General features: G+C 39.2%; 1 protein-coding gene across 8 annotated transcripts in view; it reads left to right on the top strand.

Annotated features, from left to right (window-relative positions):
- CAMK2D (calcium/calmodulin dependent protein kinase II delta) overlaps positions 1-12,196 on the top strand; it is a gene marked incomplete at its 3' end in the record, with an annotated part of 279,253 nt that extends 267,057 nt beyond the window's left edge. For 2 of the 8 annotated variants that reach the window (XM_082838398.1, XM_082838400.1), the window contains exons 15-18: positions 755-830; positions 5,554-5,648; positions 7,562-7,790; positions 9,662-10,004. In XM_082838398.1, coding sequence (XP_082694524.1) covers positions 755-830; positions 5,554-5,648; positions 7,562-7,790; positions 9,662-9,728 — 467 coding nt within the window. Of the gene's footprint in view, positions 1-754; positions 831-5,553; positions 5,649-7,561; positions 7,795-8,216; positions 8,473-9,661; positions 10,005-10,920 lie in introns of those variants that run through there. The other 6 variants (XM_082838396.1, XM_082838397.1, XM_082838403.1 and 3 more) reach the window with 5 other exon arrangements.
- Between the last annotated feature and the right edge of the window lie 5,573 nt (positions 12,197-17,769).

Genomic DNA, 17,769 nt, shown 5'->3' on the forward strand with positions numbered 1-17,769 from the left:
GAACACTTGAGGCAGATGAAGTAGGTGGGATTTGAGCCAAGCCAACTGTTAATAATTTTACCGGTTATGGGCTAGAAATAGAAACAAATCATGTTTGTTGTCAGAGTTGACAGCCATACGGGGGGACTTCCATCTCCATCCACAGCATTGATTCATACCTTCTTTTTCCAATTTACAGTTTATGGAAGGCCATTTATCTAAATATGATGGCAATTACAGCGTTAGCATCCTCTTTTGTAGGGTTAGTTGAGCTGAACAATAAAAAAATGCAAATAATTAAAGTTAAATGTCTCAATGCAAGATGTCAGCTATACTGTGAAGATAGATTAAAATAACACAAGGATGTTCGTAAACTCAATCATGTTGGTAAAGGTAATAAGAACTACTTTTTTAAAATATAGCCTTGACCTTCTGGGTGACTGTTGTTTTCTAACAGAGGGAGGGCAGCAGTGCTTCCCCAACGTGAACATGCTTACCTGAGGGTCCCGGCAAAATACAGATTCTGAAACTGAAGGTCTGGAGTAGGACCTGAGAATCTGTGTTTCTGCCAGGCTCCCAGAAGAGGGACCTAATGTTGATCTGTGCGCTTGAGCAGCAAGATTGTAGAGAGGATAACACCAAGATTCTGAGAGGGATGTGTCTTAACTGGTAATACCCTGTTTAAGGAAAATAGCAGTAGAGTATTAGAGCATTAGAGTAATTTTATATGGCTTTTGCCCTTTATTCTCACCCAACTCTTTATCTTTGCCTTTAGCACGAAAGCAAGAGATTATCAAAGTTACTGAACAACTCATCGAAGCTATCAACAACGGGGACTTTGAAGCTTACACGTGAGTAGAGGCACATTTATTTTGCTTTCATGCATATGACAAAGTGTTTTCTATATGAATGCATTCTTCAATGTACCTGACTCGTGTATATTTAACGCCAGGTTTGATACACCCGCAATAGCTTCATTCCAACGTATACATGACTCAAGTGCCTCTAGGAGAGAAATAAATGTAATTAAGATTTCAGAGAGAGAAGATGAGACTTCTGATAGGAAGATTGGGGATTTCTTTGTCAGTGCACAGAAGCCTGACCCTCTGGCACCTCCATGTGAGAGAAGGCATCCCAGGCAGAGCAATCCATGAGAGCAAACACACAAGAAACACGAAAGCACGTAAATAGTGCACTTGGCTTAAGAGATCTTTTTCCTCGCAGTTCTGCAGAGGTGATGGGACAGAGAAAGAGATTAGGAGGCAGCGTCTGGCAGCCTTTTCCCTTTCCAGCCAGCACAGCTCAACTTTATCTTCATCTCTTTTAGGGGTTTGCCTCTTAGATAAAATTTTATTTGAAGAAAGGGTTCTAATGTTAAATTTAAAGTTTACCATAGGTATTAAAGGAAGTCACTTTGATCAAATAAAAGTAAAGGTTTCAAATAGGGCGTGAAGGCTTATGGTGCAAAGAACGCGGGTCAATAAGTTAGTTATTTGAGTGGAGAAAAAAATCAGTTCTCAGCTTTCCCCTTATACCATACTAGTGAGGTCCTCTTGAATGAAAGTGTTAAATGCAGAAAAGAGTTTGATCTCTGGTTGGAAAGATCTAAGTTTAAAAGCAGGGGAAGTCAGTGAAATGAAAAAGTGAAATGATTAGGCTACCTAAATAGATGAAACTTATAATTTTTTTTAAAGCCAAAATAAAACAGACAAAAAAGAAACAGAAAAATATTTGTAAAACGTGTCAAAAGTTAATTTAGATTGAGAAGATAAGGTTGAAAAGTGGAAAAATAGGTAAAGGAACTGAGCGATTAGCAAAAGAGGAAATATGAATGACAAGTAAACTAATGAAAGCATGTTGATGTCCACTAGTTGTGTGCAAATCTGAAGGAGGGTTTTCTGCCGATCAAATCAGCACGGATAAAAACTCGGCTGATCACCAAAGGGGCACAAATACTGCAGGACAATAGTGACTTTTCCCACCACCTGATGGAGTATAAATGGGGACAGACTTTCAGAGTGGTGGTGACAGCAGGGGTTTGGGTTGCAGTTATATACCAGGAAGTGTTTCCAAAGGTTCAAATCACTACTTTAACCCTATGTTCCTAGTTATAAAAATTTAGGGCTTTCCTGGTGGCGCAGTGGTTGAGGGTCTGTCTGCCGATGCAGGGGACACAGGTTCATGCCCCGGTCCGGGAGGATCCCACATGCCGTGGAGCGGCTGGGCCCGTGAGCCATGGCCACTGAGCCTGCGCGTCCGGAGCCTGTGCTCCGCAACGGGAGAGGTCACAGCGGTGAGAGGCCCGCATACCGCAAAAAAAAATTAACATGGGATTTTGAATTTAAAACAGGGACAAAAAGTGTGAACAAAGATATTTATGGAATCAATATTCAAAATAGTGAAAAATTATAAACAGCTTATATGTCCAACATTATGGTAACATTAATCTGTGGTGTGTTTGGTACCGTGGATACTTATGCAGAATTTCTAGCGATCTGGCAAAACGCTTATGAGTATTCACTGAAGATAAAGCAGGATATAAACGTGTGTGTACATAATTATTCCAACTACATAAGAGAAAATATAAAAACAATGAAATATGACAAATTGGTTTTTAAAAGGAAAAAAGATATTGCCTCTGGGAGATGAAACTGTGTGTTTTGTTTTTTATTTCCTGCTTCTTTCCAAGTTTTGTATAATAAGAAGATATTTTTTATCATCAGTTACAAATAGATAGCCAAATATAAAATATGGAAGAGAGTAACTGAATATAAGAACTAAATTAAATCCAGGACTGCTTCTTATAAATTAATGTGTGTGCAAATACATACAAACACAAGTATATACATATATATGTATTTGTGTTTATCAGTTCTTTAACAGGACCTAATAAAAGTATACCTAGAATGAAAGAAATAGTAAGAAATGGAGTTTAAAAGAACACTGTTTGTTGTCAGAGAATTAAACAGTTGAACAGTTGTTAAAGAGCTGTTTAGAATTCTGTGCCGTAAGACCTGTTCCCTTTTATTCTTTTTGCTGATATAACTTTGTTAGACCCAATATGATTCTTCCAATATAATATACTTAGGATAAAAATCTTTTGGAATAACATTCCCCTGCGGATTGGTAGAGTGTGTTTTGTTGGTGTTGTTAGCCAGGAAAAAGTGGCAAAATATAGCGTTTCCTATATTCTGACACTTTAAAACAGGGCATTTTAAATAATGCAATTCCTTGGAATCACATCAGTTTACGACTTCCTTTGCCTGTAATCTGGCTTGATTTTGTACACTCAGACCCAGGGGTAATCCAAGAGGACCTTCCATTTGGGAGCTTTTTGCATGGTAGAATGTATTGGTACAGCCCTGTCAGCTGGTCCTTAGAACACCTGTTCAGAGCATACACACCCACAGGTCAAGTGGCAGCTTTGTGAATCTTTTATTAATCCAAAGCCTGTGATAGGAGAGAGAGAGATACATACATACATTACTTACATAGAAGAAACATATGAGAGAGAGAAAGAACACATGAACAAGTTTTCAAGTATGTTGACTCAATGGCTGGGTAAAAAGGTCCATCATAGTACAGTGATTCTCAGGTGACTTTTTTTTTTATGATGTTGGGGATAGGAGTTTATTAATTAATTAATTTATTTTTGCTGTGTTGGGTCTTCGTTTCTGTGTGAGGGCTTTCTCTAGTTTTGGCAAGCGGGGGCCACTCTTCATCGCGGTGCACGGGCCTCTCACTATCGCGGACTCTCTTGTGGAGCACAGGCTCCAGACGCGCAGGCTCCATCGCGGTGCACGGGCCTCTCACTATCGCGGACTCTCTTGTTGTGGAGCACAGGCTCCAGACGCGCAGGCTCAGTAGTTGTGGCTCACGGGCCTAGTTGCTCCGCAGGATGTGGGATCCTCCCAGACCAGGGCTTGAACCCGTGTCCCCTGCATTAGCAGGCAGATTCTCAACCGCTGCGCCACCAGGGAAGCCCCTCTCAGGTGATTTTGGTGCTGATATAAAGTAGTAAAAAATTTTGATTCACTAATGTTGACAACCAAAAGTCATATTCATAGATAAAGTGATAGCCCCTGGCAGAATAAAGTCCTGTTACCATGGGAACACTGTTTTTCCCATTTTACTACTTAGAAAGAGATTATGTATATTTAACTTTGAGCTTTAATACCTGACCCCCAGGAAGTCTGAGGCAAAGTTTAAAATCCCCACCCACACCCACCCCACCCGCAACTAAGGCTTTCTTTACCACAACGAATAACCACTGTGATTTTTTACTTTAAAAGTATTCTTAAAAAATAATCAGTTCCAAAATTCTGTGAACCATACGTTCAAGAACCATAATGAGTGAGCCTTTTGAAACTTGCATTTCTGTTGAACAGTTAAAACATTTTTCCTCCCAAATGGGCAATTTCCATACGAAATTAGATGTAGCCCCACCAAATTAATAAATGATCCAAAATCTTTCAGTACGTATTCCTTTTATCTAACTTTGTGAACTACTAATTCTTCAAATCCAGATTTTACGGCACCTTCTGTGAGAAGCCTAAGCTGATCACCACAGGCCCAAGGAAATATTTTCTCCTCTGTTTCCACGGGACTTATAAACATACCCAGACCCAGTGCTCACCATATCAAGCAACTACCCATCATTCCCCAACCATACTCTGCCATTGCACTTGCTGCCCTCCTCTGCCTACCCCCATTCCACACACCTGGAAAACTCCTACTCATTCCAGAAAGCCCAGCTCAACTTTCCTTTCTCACATATATGTCATCTGGTTTTTGAGCACTTCGTATTTATTTCCATTCCATTATTAATTGTTGTGTTATAATTGTTTCAAAGAATATCTGCTACATAGTAGGTGTTTAACAATTCTTCACTGAATAAATAAAATTTTCCAAGGAAGCCCATTGGCTTTCTCTGAATATTTAAAATAGTATATGTTTTTCTTGAATTACATTTCTAGGATTAAAAAGAAAACTAATGTGCATTTGAATCTCTCATTAATTTTATTTTAAGTTAATTAAGCTTGTTAATTAAAGGTTACTTAAGTCTGTCAGACATTGCCAGAAAGTGTAGGATGTGACACCTGCCTTCAAATCAATCATATATACATGTTTGATATGAATGTAGATGATGTCAAAAATTATTCCGAAAGTATTTAATTTCAGAGCCAAAGTTGATTTTATAGGACTTGGAGGGTAGCTTGGACTTGGAGCGCATTTAAAAAATAATAAACTTATAACAACTAAAAAGCTAGGGAATTAGAAAAACTGGGGAAAGCCTAGAGAGTTCACCTTGGAAATTGAAAAGTAGGCATTTTAAAAAAGGAAACTTCCTAAAGTGTGATAGATTACCGCCTGCTGGAGCTGGTTTTATTGTCTCGCCCCTGTCTGAGGTCTCTGCAATATTCCTTTTTAGGGTCTGCTCCTCAAACCGCCTTGCCAAGCCCTGTGATAGAAATTTTATACTTTTAAAACAACTCCTTCATTGGCTGATAAATAAGAATAGATATTGTGAAACAACGAAATACATTAACTCATTTATTATTTTTTTTCCTACAGGAAAATCTGTGACCCAGGCCTTACTGCTTTTGAACCTGAAGCTTTGGGTAATTTAGTGGAAGGGATGGACTTTCATCGATTCTACTTTGAGAATGGTACATTTATTCTAAATTTAATACCATGCCTTTTCCAAATTCTCTTTGAATTTCTCCCAAATTTACAGATTCTTTGGCTCTTTGCTGCAATGAGAGTTTTTACCTTAGTCTAGCATTTTGCATCGTATTTTTATATTTTTGTATTTATTTGAAATTGAAAAACATGACAGCCTTAAAGAGTTTTATGTTTTGAAAAGTATGTTTATATAAAAAAGTGATGTTGATTGAATATACCCCATAGAAGTCCCAGTGAATGTATAATATAAGCTGTGAAATGAGTGACCAAAAATCGTTGAATTTTTCATAAAACATTGTTTTATGAAAATGGTTTTCATAAAACATTGTTTGTATATGAAAAGATAAAAAAAACCACAGCATGCCAGAATATTTGACATAGAGGAGGGCTTTCAAGCATAATTAATGCTCCTTTTCAAGGTAAAATATAAATGAAGATGAGTAATCAGATAAATATTTCACTTCCAATTACAAGAATTTTAATGGTCTCAGAGGAAAGAGAAAGTGACAAAAGAAACTCCTGCAGAATTCCTTCAGGTCACCAAGAAAAGTGTAGACCAGAAGTTTCTTTTATGCTCCTTTCCCTCACACATAACGACACTAGGTATCATGCAGGGAGGGAATTCACCTTTTACAGTGAGATTTTGATGAATTAAAGAGGAATTGTAGTAATGATTAGGATAATCAAGCTCACGTCCAGTAATTATAAGCACTGAAAATGTCTGCCTTGGCATGGATTTTTACATTTAATGAATTGCTTTGTCTTATATGCACTAGACATTGGCAAGCAAAGATAACTATGTGGTAAATTGGCCTTAACAAAGCTTCAGTAAATGTTCTCCTGTGCCCTCTGTTCCATCCCGCACTGTGACTGACAGCATCTCATAATGTTTTTCTTCAGTTGACTCTCGATTGACACCATCTCACCTGTAGTAAAAGAATAATTAACCCATTAATATTTTAACTTACCTCAACATTACACTGTATGTACATCATTACTTTCCATAAATACAGATTCTTCATAATGGGATATTCTTTTTTACATGACTGTAGCACTAAGTAATCTATTCAGATCTTTTCTGAAAATGGAGGACATGTTTGGTTAACAGGTAAAACAGTTCTACCTGTTTTAGTGATCTAAGAGAGTAGCATCGTCAATTATCTGCACTAAGTCTTCATATCTCAGTCATTGAATAACTAGAATAAATAGCTATTGTCAAAACAACAAAGGCTGGAGCCTAGTGAGGGCTGCTCAACCAAAGAAAAGAGCTAGAGAATCAGAATCAGGCTATATGGCCAACACCAAATTTTGGGTTTTTACTGGATAACCACAGCTGGACTAACATAGAATGGACGCTACTAAATAAAGGAGCCACAGGAGCCACAGGATGAGATGGGGAAACAGAGTCACACTATGACCAGCCTGTTTAGGAGACAGCAGTCTCCATGCTTGATATGGTCCCCTTGTCCCATGTACTTCACCAACTAACGAAAAAAATGAACAAGCCCACAGGATACCCTGTCAACTGCCCCAGTGGTTCCTTCATTGGAAAGACAGGAACTGCTCCGTGTACCTGGGCCAGCCCTTCTCCATCTCTATTCATATTATGGCTTGTTCCTAACCACTTCCCAATATAAATGTCTCTCCAGCTTTCTCAAAGTTTTCAGAGTGGCATACAATTTAACTACAAAGGGAGTCAAAGAAAATAATGACTGTATTTACTTCTGCTCTCTTTTTCTTTATACTTTGCACAGTACCAGGCATTCAATTAATGCAAAGAACTAATAGTTGAATGAATGAATGGCATTCTATTTATTGGTCCCAACTGAAGTTATTATTGGTTTTGGTTTACTTTACATAGAAACTAAATTCTCTTTTCCATGTTGTTCTCTTTCAGCTTTGTCCAAAAGCAATAAACCAATCCACACTATTATCCTGAACCCCCATGTACATCTGGTAGGCGATGATGCTGCCTGCATAGCATACATTAGGCTCACACAGTACATGGATGGCAGCGGAATGCCAAAAACAATGCAGTCAGAAGAGACACGTGTGTGGCACCGCCGGGATGGAAAGTGGCAGAATGTTCATTTTCATCGCTCGGGGTCGCGAACAGTACCCATCAAGTAAATATTTCCAGGCTGTCAGCTTCTTTGTTAATATACCCCTGGTCACCGTCTTTTACTTATTCCATTGTTAATAGCATGGCATCTGTTATTTAATGCTAGTGGTCATTTAGTGGTCAGTTACACTGGTGGGAATTAATGTTTCATGAGAAGCAGTCTGTAATTCTCCAGAAAGATCAATCAGACTAGCCTTTTGTGGGTTGAAACTTGCCCTAGAAAGTACACAATAGTTTTAGACAGGAATTAGAGGATACCCTATTACGCTGATTTCTCTTATGGTTAAATCAGGGAGAATTCATGTAATAAGGTAAACTATTTATGACGTCATTGTCACAATTGGCAGAGGAAGGGGAAAAATTAGGGGGAAAAGTTTCTAAAATGACCAATACAGTTGACCCTCCTTATCCATGGTTTCCTTACACACAGATTCAACCAGCCTGAGATCAAAAATTTTCAGGGGTGGAGAAATTCCAGTAAGTTTCAAAAAGCACAACTTCAATTTGTCTTGCAGGGAACTATTTACATAGCATTTACATTGTGTTAGGTATTCTAAGTAAACTAGAGATTATTTAAAGTATATGGGAGGATGTGTGTAGGTTATATGCAAATACTGTGCCATTTTAATAAGAAACTTGAGCATCTGCAAATTTTGATATCCTCGGGGGTTCTGAAACCAATCCCCCCCCCCCCCAGATACTGTGGGGAGACTGTATGATATCAGGAGCTTCATTTCATAGGTTTTCTTCTGCTGGTGCTCAGTTATGAGAAATTTATGAAATACAGCATTTAAGATGCAAGTATTAGGTATTTCAGCATCTTTCTCACTACACCACTCTACCTCAGATGCCATGTCTGCTCTTCCAATCAATAATTAGACATTTATTGCACATCACATAGGTGCAGGTAAAATGTGCCAGGTAAAATGCAAGGTGAACGATGTTGCCCTTAAGGAACTTATATTCTAGTTTAGAAAGCAACTTATCACCAATACCAAAGAAAAACCAAAGTTTATAATCAACTTCAGTGTAGAAGGGGATGAATGACTAATGTAGCAAACTGTTTATAACAGTTTGGAAGTATACTGTGTATAAAAGAATTTTGAACAAGGTCTTAAGTGAGGAGTGGAATTTGGAGAAGTGGAAGGATAGAAAGAACAAAAGGAAGATAGTCCAAGTTCAAGGAGCATCATGAGGAAAAGCACAGGGTCAGACGTTAGCTTCCTGTGGTAGAGGATTGTCAGTAAGGAAGGCTGGCTCCAGCTCGAGTCAAGGGGAATCATGGGGGTTGAGGTTGCGTCAGTAAAGTGGGGTGAGATGAGAACAAGAAGGGGTGTTCAGAATCAGTAGAAGCTCGGCCAACTGCTGATCTCATTCCAGATTCTCTCACCAGGATTACCTGGTAATATCTGGGGGGCATGGGATGGGGAATCAAGGCCACACAAACAGCCATTCAACTCACTCCGGAGAATCCATCAAAATGTCTTAGTTTAATAATGTCCCACCACAGTGGTTTTCAGTGGCCTTCTCTATAGCCTTATTATGTATCACTGTTGGATTTGTAAAAAGTGGGTCAGTAAGGAAAAAAAAAAAATAGGTTGACATTCACTCCAAAAAAAAAAAAAAAAAGCTAAGTAATTAAGAGAAAGACAAAAGGAATGTAACGATAATGAAGACACCTGTTTTTGTGCATTTCTGTGTTTTTTACCCCAAAGAGGTACAGCACCAATTTCCAGTTAATACAGAAGGGATTACATTCATTCAGTACTAGAAGGTTAGGCTTTTCTACAATTCCCTAAAGTGTTTATGGGATAGAGCCTATTTAAGAAAACTTCATTTTATGCCAGGTGGCTTAAATGGGGCTTCTCTTAATAGGCCATCTTGTATTCCAAATGGGAAAGAAAACTTCTCTGGAAGCACCTCTTTGTGGCAAAACATCTAAGGCCTGAAAACCATTCCCATGTGGGTCTTGTAGGTAACACCCTGCTCCATGATACTTTGTGATTGGAGCTAATGACTGAAAAGCTGCATGGCTGTTTTTCCTCCCTTTGAGGATATTTCCTCACATTATTTCATTGAAAACCACATTTGCATGAGCTCTTGAGTCTAATGGTTGGCACCATTGTGTAGCATAACCCATATTTTCAAGGTACTAAAGTGCTGAGGAGACCCTCCCTTCAGCACATGGATTGTGGCAGGTTTGGAATATCCTGGAGTTCTCGCATCAAAAGTCAATTCTCTCTGGGTCAATTCAGACAACTCTCAATTATCCAGAACTAATTTATATCAGGCTCTAGGCTCTTTTGGAGTCTTACTGTTTTACAAGAGGTTACAGTTCCTGTTCTGCCCTCGGCTAAGGTTAATACGTAGACTAATCGGCTCTGCCTGACTGAGTATGATAGTATTTGACCAGGAGGAGGAAGTCAAGCTGAAATTTAAAACAAAGCCAGTAATTCCAGAGGATAATTGGAAGTTGACTGTAATTCAATTCATGCCTGCATTGTTATTTCCTAAGATTCGCTTCTTACCTTGGATTAGAATAATTCAGATACGTGTGGTACTGTTGTGAATTTTTTTCCCCATTCAAAGCAAGCACTGAACCTTGTCAGACCTTGGAAGAGGTAGTGCTCCCAGCTGTTGGTTTAAAGAAAGAACACCTCCAATTAAATAAGAATAATCGTGTTTTCCCTACTTCTGAGGCTGTAAAATTGACTTCTAGGTTTGATTTCCAGCAGAGTCTAAGAATAATGACAGAAGCTAAAGGATGCATTTAAACTTCTCGTCTCTTTCCACCAAATAATGCTATTCATTTATTAATTTGTCTGGTAAACATGAATGCTTGAACTGTATGTTTAGATTTCATCATGTGCTTGCAGCCTGAGTCCCTGTCTATTTTTAGCTTAGCTCTGTGTGGACAAATTGACAGATTCAAGTAGAAGATCCATATTAATTGCTTTAACATTGTGCATTTTCTCTTTTTAATGACTGCAAGCAAAGATCTCTTATACGTAGCATTTTCGATCTGTTACTTAACTGCTGAGTTATAAAGTCGTAGCCTAGCCTAATCTTCGGCAAAGCAATTTGATGCTACTTTGTAAAACAGTTTAATTTGTGTCTCCCCTCTCTCCTTTCAGCTAAGTATCAACAGTGCCACTTCTGCATTCTCTGTTCTCACCTGGATGGTAACCCTGGGCCGTCCTCTCCTCCTCTTCATGCATGTTTCTGAGTGCATGAAGTTGTGAAGGTCCTACGTGTAATGCACATGTGATGCATCATCTTGTCATATATTCCTTCCTGTACATTGTTTACACTTCAACTATGGAGATGTTCCATGCAAACTTCAATCACTGTTGGCAAACAATAGGGGGAGGTCAGACAAAATTCCACGATACTCCAAGTACAAACCTACTCATCCGGTTTCTCTGCTTATGCCAAGACTTAACAGACTTCAAAATTATCGTTCTTTGAATGACAGTTTGTAACAGAAATGTAAGTTTTTAAAAACTCTTTGCTGTTCATCTGTTTTAGCTTTTTTGTTTAACAAAAAAAGGGAAAAGAAATTACCTTCAGTTTCCTGGTGTGATCCTGGTTGAAATGGTTGATATTTCACTGAACGCTGTGTTGCTGTTTAACAATTAAAGGGATTGATACGTGGGCAGAATCACTTATGAATGTGGAAGCGAGAATCGGTGGGTTTGCTACTACCTAAAGTCATGTCTTTTTTGGTCAAACTGTGTAAACTGGAAAAACTCACGTCATTGACGAGTTTGATCACTTTAGGGTATACCTGCACTGTGCTGGTGAAATTTGCTGAATTTTTTGTTCCTTTCTCAAACCTATGCTCTTTTTTTCTTCATTTCCTCCTATTTCTTTATTACTTTTGTTTGCTTCCTTTATATTTTTCTGCTTTTCATTCTTTTTTCTCTTTTTGTCTAGTAGTGTGAGAAAAGTGAAATTTGCATAATGAAGGTAAAATAAAAACAGGCCTTTTGGAGGTGGCTAAACTAGTGCTTTGATCATCTTCTGGGCCCATAAAAATGATGTCAAGAAGATTTCAAAAGTTTGTAATTCTGCTCGAGTTTGGACGTAGGGATCCTAACTATGTTGGAGGTATTAGAATTGTTTAAACTCATAATAAAAGCAAGTAGGTTCCTACTGTGCCTGCACCACGTCTCACTGATTGGTGCAGTTGCCAGGAGAGTACCAAGCTGGTCGTAGATCAGGATTTTGTGCAAAGGCGCTTCCTTCTGCCTTGCAGGATGCGCGCCTCCTGCGTCATCACTGGCTAGTTTTCTGAAGTTAGAGAGGCCTGCGGGTGTTTTCCATTCCCCTAAGTGTTTGTTTTGAACTCTGTCTCTGTGACTTGTGCTTTTGTAGCTTCTCTCATGTGTCAGAGTAACATTATCTTCCTTCGAGGAGTTAGCATTTTCCTATTTAAAAAAAGGGGGGGGGGGGCGGGAGGGATTGTCCCTGTTTTCTCTGTGGTTCTCATTTCTCCTTTGTTTATTCAATTCCTGTGGGGCTTTTTCTCCTCCCTGAAATGCTTTATAGTGCATGGTATCTTCATCAGCGTTATTTTAACAATAGTAATTCACAATCCCCAGAAGCCTATTTTTAAAGCAGAAGCAAAAAAATAAAAACATCAACCCTCCCTCTTTTCTCTCATTTCACCTTTCTGTGTTGATTACTAATCACCTTAGATATTGTTGCTAGTGGATGTATGGTAGATGGATTGAAGCTTTTCTGATAATTATTACACGATTTAAAACAATATATATTTAAAATAAAATAAATATATACAGTGAATGTATTGGGCCATGTTAACCTGCCAATGAGGTCTGTGAAAAAATAATGGCCTCATTTTTCCCTTTTTAATTTCTTTTACCTTTTTGTGCAGCAGCTATGCGTGGCATACATGTATTTTTTAACAAAATAGGTATAGAGTGTTTTTTTTTTACACTTTTAGCATGTGGTGTTGAAGTATTATTACTGTAGATCAAGTTTGTCTTCCGCACTAAGACGTGAGGAAATTGTGATTTGTTCTCTCCACCACAACTGAATTACACATTTATTAATTATCTTCTCTCATTTTGAAACACTGCAGTTTACCGTGGGACACTGTATATATTTCTTGCCATAATGGTAAATGACTGATTGATATATTTAAGAGTTAATAAATTTGTGATTTCTGCTGACAATGTGTCCATTTTTATTTTTAAGAGGTACTGTATTTATTTATGCATGTGTGACGCTGGCTAGTGCCAATGGCACTATATGGTCTCATTAGTCCATAATTTACCTTTGACATAAAGATGAAGCTACCGAACTGAGCTTCCTTCTAAGAACGTACTTGGTGATGCTAATGACAGGTTACTGTGTGCACAAAATCTGTCTCTCCCAGGGAAATTTTTCTGAGAACAAAGCAGTTAAAACAGGAGTCCTAAAAATTTCTAAATGTGCCTTCCACTCCATCCTTCTCATGGCTGCTAGCTAGATTCCATTTTTAACCCAAATCTGACCATATAATACTTCTGTGTTATCATCTCCAATATACAGGCAAGCGCCTCATCTCCCGCCACCCCTCAACTTGAACTTGAGTGTACAGAAGTACTCAACTTCTTTCAGTTTATTAAAAGCACCACACGTTTATGTTTCTAGAATATTCTTCCCCTACTTCTTCAATCTAATTCTTACTCATTCCTTGAAATTCAATTTAGACTATCATCCCCTCCAGCAAACCTCCCTAGACCATGCTCTAAGCTCACTCTCTCTCTCTCTCTCTCTCTCTCTCTCTCTCTCAGTACTGACAATACTTTGTGTTCACCTCTTCCGCCAACCACATTGTTTTGGAAATACATCTTTGTGTGTTCTCTACTGGAGTAATGCCTCTCTAGGCAAGAACTGTGTGTTTGTATCCGTGGCTCCATATAAGAGCCAGGAAGGGAGACGTTGTTAGTAGTTGCTGAACCATGGCCAAACCATAAATGGGAAACTCACAGTGCAATCGGAGTCCTGGGTTTATTGTTCGGTTCTGTCGTTGTTGTCTTTGACACTCTGAGCAATTTGCCTCTTCCCTCTGAACCTTCGTTTTCGTGTTTATAAAATGAGAAGAAAAAAAGCAATAAGGATATTGTGAAGGTTAGGAATAATAGGTACAGAGTACCTAGAATAATATTTGGTGGTAAATATTAAATGGTAGCAGCTCTAACTGTTCTAATCACTGATAGTAATACTCCCAATATTCTAGTTATTCCTTACTCAGAAGCGTATAGAACTCTTGTTTTGATATGAGCTGCCCTGTTTAGGTAGATTTACTGATATTGCTAAGGATATACTCATATTCAAATGTCTCAGCAGCAAAATGAGAAATAGCGAGGTAGTAATCTAGCCGAAAGTAGGGAAAATGAAATGGAGTAAATCAGTATATTCTAGGGAAATTCAAGGAATCAGCCTAAAGTAACTGAAATTTTGAATCTCTGTAAATAAAAACTATATATAATGTAAGGGTGAACACAGAAAGCACAACCTTTGAGTGATTTCATTAAATAAAATTCTACTGGCTTCTACAAATGTTTCAGTTTCCATGGTCTCCTTTGTCAGATGAAAGTGAGAATATATATTTATTTTTTTAAAAAAAGATACTGAATATCAGCACACTAAACCATGTGTCCGTGACCGGAACAATAAGCAGTCATAAACCACCTTGGCCCGAGAGAGCAGCACGAAGTATTTACGGTACTTCTGCTTTTCTGTCAAATAAAACAATTCTCAAAAATAAGCTGAAATGTTCTCCTGAGGACCCGGCTTCTGACTTCACAGCAAGAAATAAAGCCATCTCTGCATCTCTGTCTACGCACCTGGCCTTCTCTCCCGTTGCTGTGGAAATAGTTTGTGCACCTGGCAGAGGCCAACACCCTTCCCCCTCACACCTGCTGGCAGGCATCGCAAGTCTCCCCGCCGCACCCCGTCATCATAAATCGCTTCCTCTACACTAGACATCCCCACCAACGCCCCGTTTCTTTCCTTCATGTCCAGACTCCTTGAAAGGCCTGCATGCGCTTGCTGTCTGCCACCTCTCTCCTCCTGTCCCCTTTTAAGCCCACCCTCACGGATCCACAGAGCAGTTTCTCCCAAAGTCACCACCGTGTCATTCATTCCAGGGACCAATTTTCAGTCTTCATTTTACCCGCTCTCAGCAGCATTTGACACAGCTTCCTGTCTCAATCTTGAAACATTTTTCTCTTGTCCTTCAGACAATACACTTGCCCAACTTTCTTCCTACCGTTCTAGATGCTTCTTCCCAATCTCTAACTGGTCCCTTTTCAACAGCCTGGCTTTTAAATTTTGGAACGCTTCTAGTTTTTCTATATTCACTCACTCCCAGGATAATTGCACCCAATCTCAATGACTTTAAATTATGTTAATGATTCTCAAATACGTCGTTATCTCCAACCTGGATCACTCTCTTAAACTCCAAACATGTAGATCCAACTGCCTACCTAAAATCTACATTGCAGATCTACCAGGCATCCCCAAATGTCCAAAGCCGAGCTTTTAATCGTCTGTGCCCAAACCTCCCCTTACAGCTGTTTCCATATCTCAAGAATTGGCAATTTAACTCTTCCTCTGATCAGGCCAGAAATCTTGGTCTCTCTCTCAATTCCTCTATTTGAAATCCCGTCATTTTTACCTCCAAATTATAACCAGAATCTGACCACTTCTGACAATGGCTTCTGCTACCTCCCTTGGGCCAAATCACCTTCGTGTTCTCTATACTATTGGAATAGCCCCCTACTTGGATTCTCGGCTACTCTTCTCTCTCTCCTGTTTACTCTGGATGTAGCAGCTAGAAATGAGCCTGTTAAAATAGAAGTCAAAGCATGTCACTTCTCTGCACAAAACCCTCCAGTGGTTCCCCTTATCACTCAGAGTGAAAACCAAAGTCCTGAGAGTGGCCTTTGAGGCTGTACCTGATACTGCTCCCTGTTACCTTTACGGATGCTCCCACCTCAGGGCCTTTGCACTTGTCCTTTCCTGTGTTGAAACACTCTTCCTCAGAGATCCAGTGGCTGTCTCCTTCACTTACTTATTTGTTTGCAAAATATAGTCACTTTCTCAGCAAAGCCTTCCCTGACCATCTTATCCAAGACTTCAGACCTAACTCTCCTACAGGACACTTCATGTCCTCCTTCCCCAATTTTTTTTTTCTCCTTACAATGACTATTTAACATATGGTTTCCTCATTTTATCTATTTTATGAGGGTGGAACTTTTTGTCTTTCTTGTTCATGATATATTCCCCGCTCGTAGAACTGTGTTTGGAACATAGTAGGTGCTTAATAATTTGTAGTTGAACAAATAAGTTAATGAATTGCTCTCCTCTTTTACAGTTAGAAAAGCTGAGGCTCCCAGTCCATATATGAGTTGCCTCAGAGTAACGCCAAGGGTTGTAAACTGCCTACATCATAATTACTTGAAGAAAGAAAAAAAAAAAACTTTACTATAAAGAATAAACTTTCAGCATCAATGTACAAATTTGGAACTTTTTTAGGCTGCAAGGAACAGAAAACAATTCCAAATAGCTTAACAAGGAAAATACATTATTTCACAGAACGAGAGATGGATGAATTAGTTCTAGGGTTGATAAACAATCTGGATAAACAACCTGATAAATTCAGTGACAACAACATAAACATTTTTCAGCTTGCCCTTCCAAGGGTATAAACTTTATACTCCAGTTTAAAAGACCTCACGGTCCCAAAATACATGACATGGCTTCTAGTGACACATCCGGACAGGACAACATCCAATGGAAGGTTGGATTGCTCTCTCTCTCCTCTACCTGCCACCCCTCACCCCCCAGCAAAGAAATATTTCTTAGGTCACATGCCTTACCCAGTTCAGCTTAGACTGATAAGGACCTGCTCCAGGGCTAGGGGTGGGCTATTTCCCCTTAGACTATGGGTGTCTACGGAAGGGAGGAGACCTGCACAGAGACTGGATCAAACTTTCAAAAAGTTTAGGAACAAATATTGGCGTATAACAAATACATTGGGAATGTCAAAAAAAAATCTTTGTTTTTATCGACCCCTTTAAAGCTGCTATTCTATGCATGTAATGAGAATGGTGGGAAAAAAAAGGAAAATGAATCGTTACCTCCTCCAAACTACATCTCATCCACAGAAGCCTCTCTCTTGTTATATTCCTGATGTGCCCAGTGAATTCAGTGCTAGAGAATTCTCCCCCCACAGAACTCTTCGGGAGTAGGAAAGTTTAGTCATTTCACTCCACTGCAAGTTCTTCCAAGAACTCCAGTCCCCCAAAAAGGGCCCATTTAAGCCCTCCAGACACTCTGCCCAAACTTCAGTGAAAACCTCGGGGGAAAAAAAAAAGTAAAGAACACTTCGTGCCTGAAACCACATTTAGTGATCAATGTCCTCAGTGCTGTTCTTCTTTCTTTATCACTTTAAATAAGTAAAGTAGGAAAGTGGGGTGTCAAGCCCGGGGGAGTATAACAACTAAGTAAACATCAGAGACCTTATTCACCATCCACCCACTGGATTCTGCTCCACAAAGTGAACAAAAGAACAGGCAGTTCATCTCTAGAACCTGTTCCTGCGGGGTCTGAAGCAACAGTTTGCTGTTGTGTGGGAAGAACTGATTTGTGATTACATGGTGTGTGTCCAATGCTCTCTTTGTATCACAGTCGCAAATATAGGTGACTCAGAGGCAACTTCCACTGAAGATGGGGTTGGTCACCACAGTCTTTCTTCCAGAAGCCTTAATTCTCAGACTTTACCTTCCTCTCGTATTTGCTCTTTGAATATATTCATAAGCACCTCTTCACCCCCAAACAAAAGAACTAGATTCCCTGTTACTCAAACTATGAGGGAGGGGCTCCCTCTAGGGTGCGGGGCTAAGAGGACCAATTTGAAAAGTGACCACTGATCTCACGCTCCCGCCTCCCCTCATTCAGCTTGTAAG

This window comes from Leucopleurus acutus (assembly GCF_964270905.1).
Source record: "Leucopleurus acutus genome assembly, chromosome: 4".
In the NCBI taxonomy this organism is placed as follows: Eukaryota; Metazoa; Chordata; class Mammalia; order Artiodactyla; family Delphinidae; genus Leucopleurus; species Leucopleurus acutus.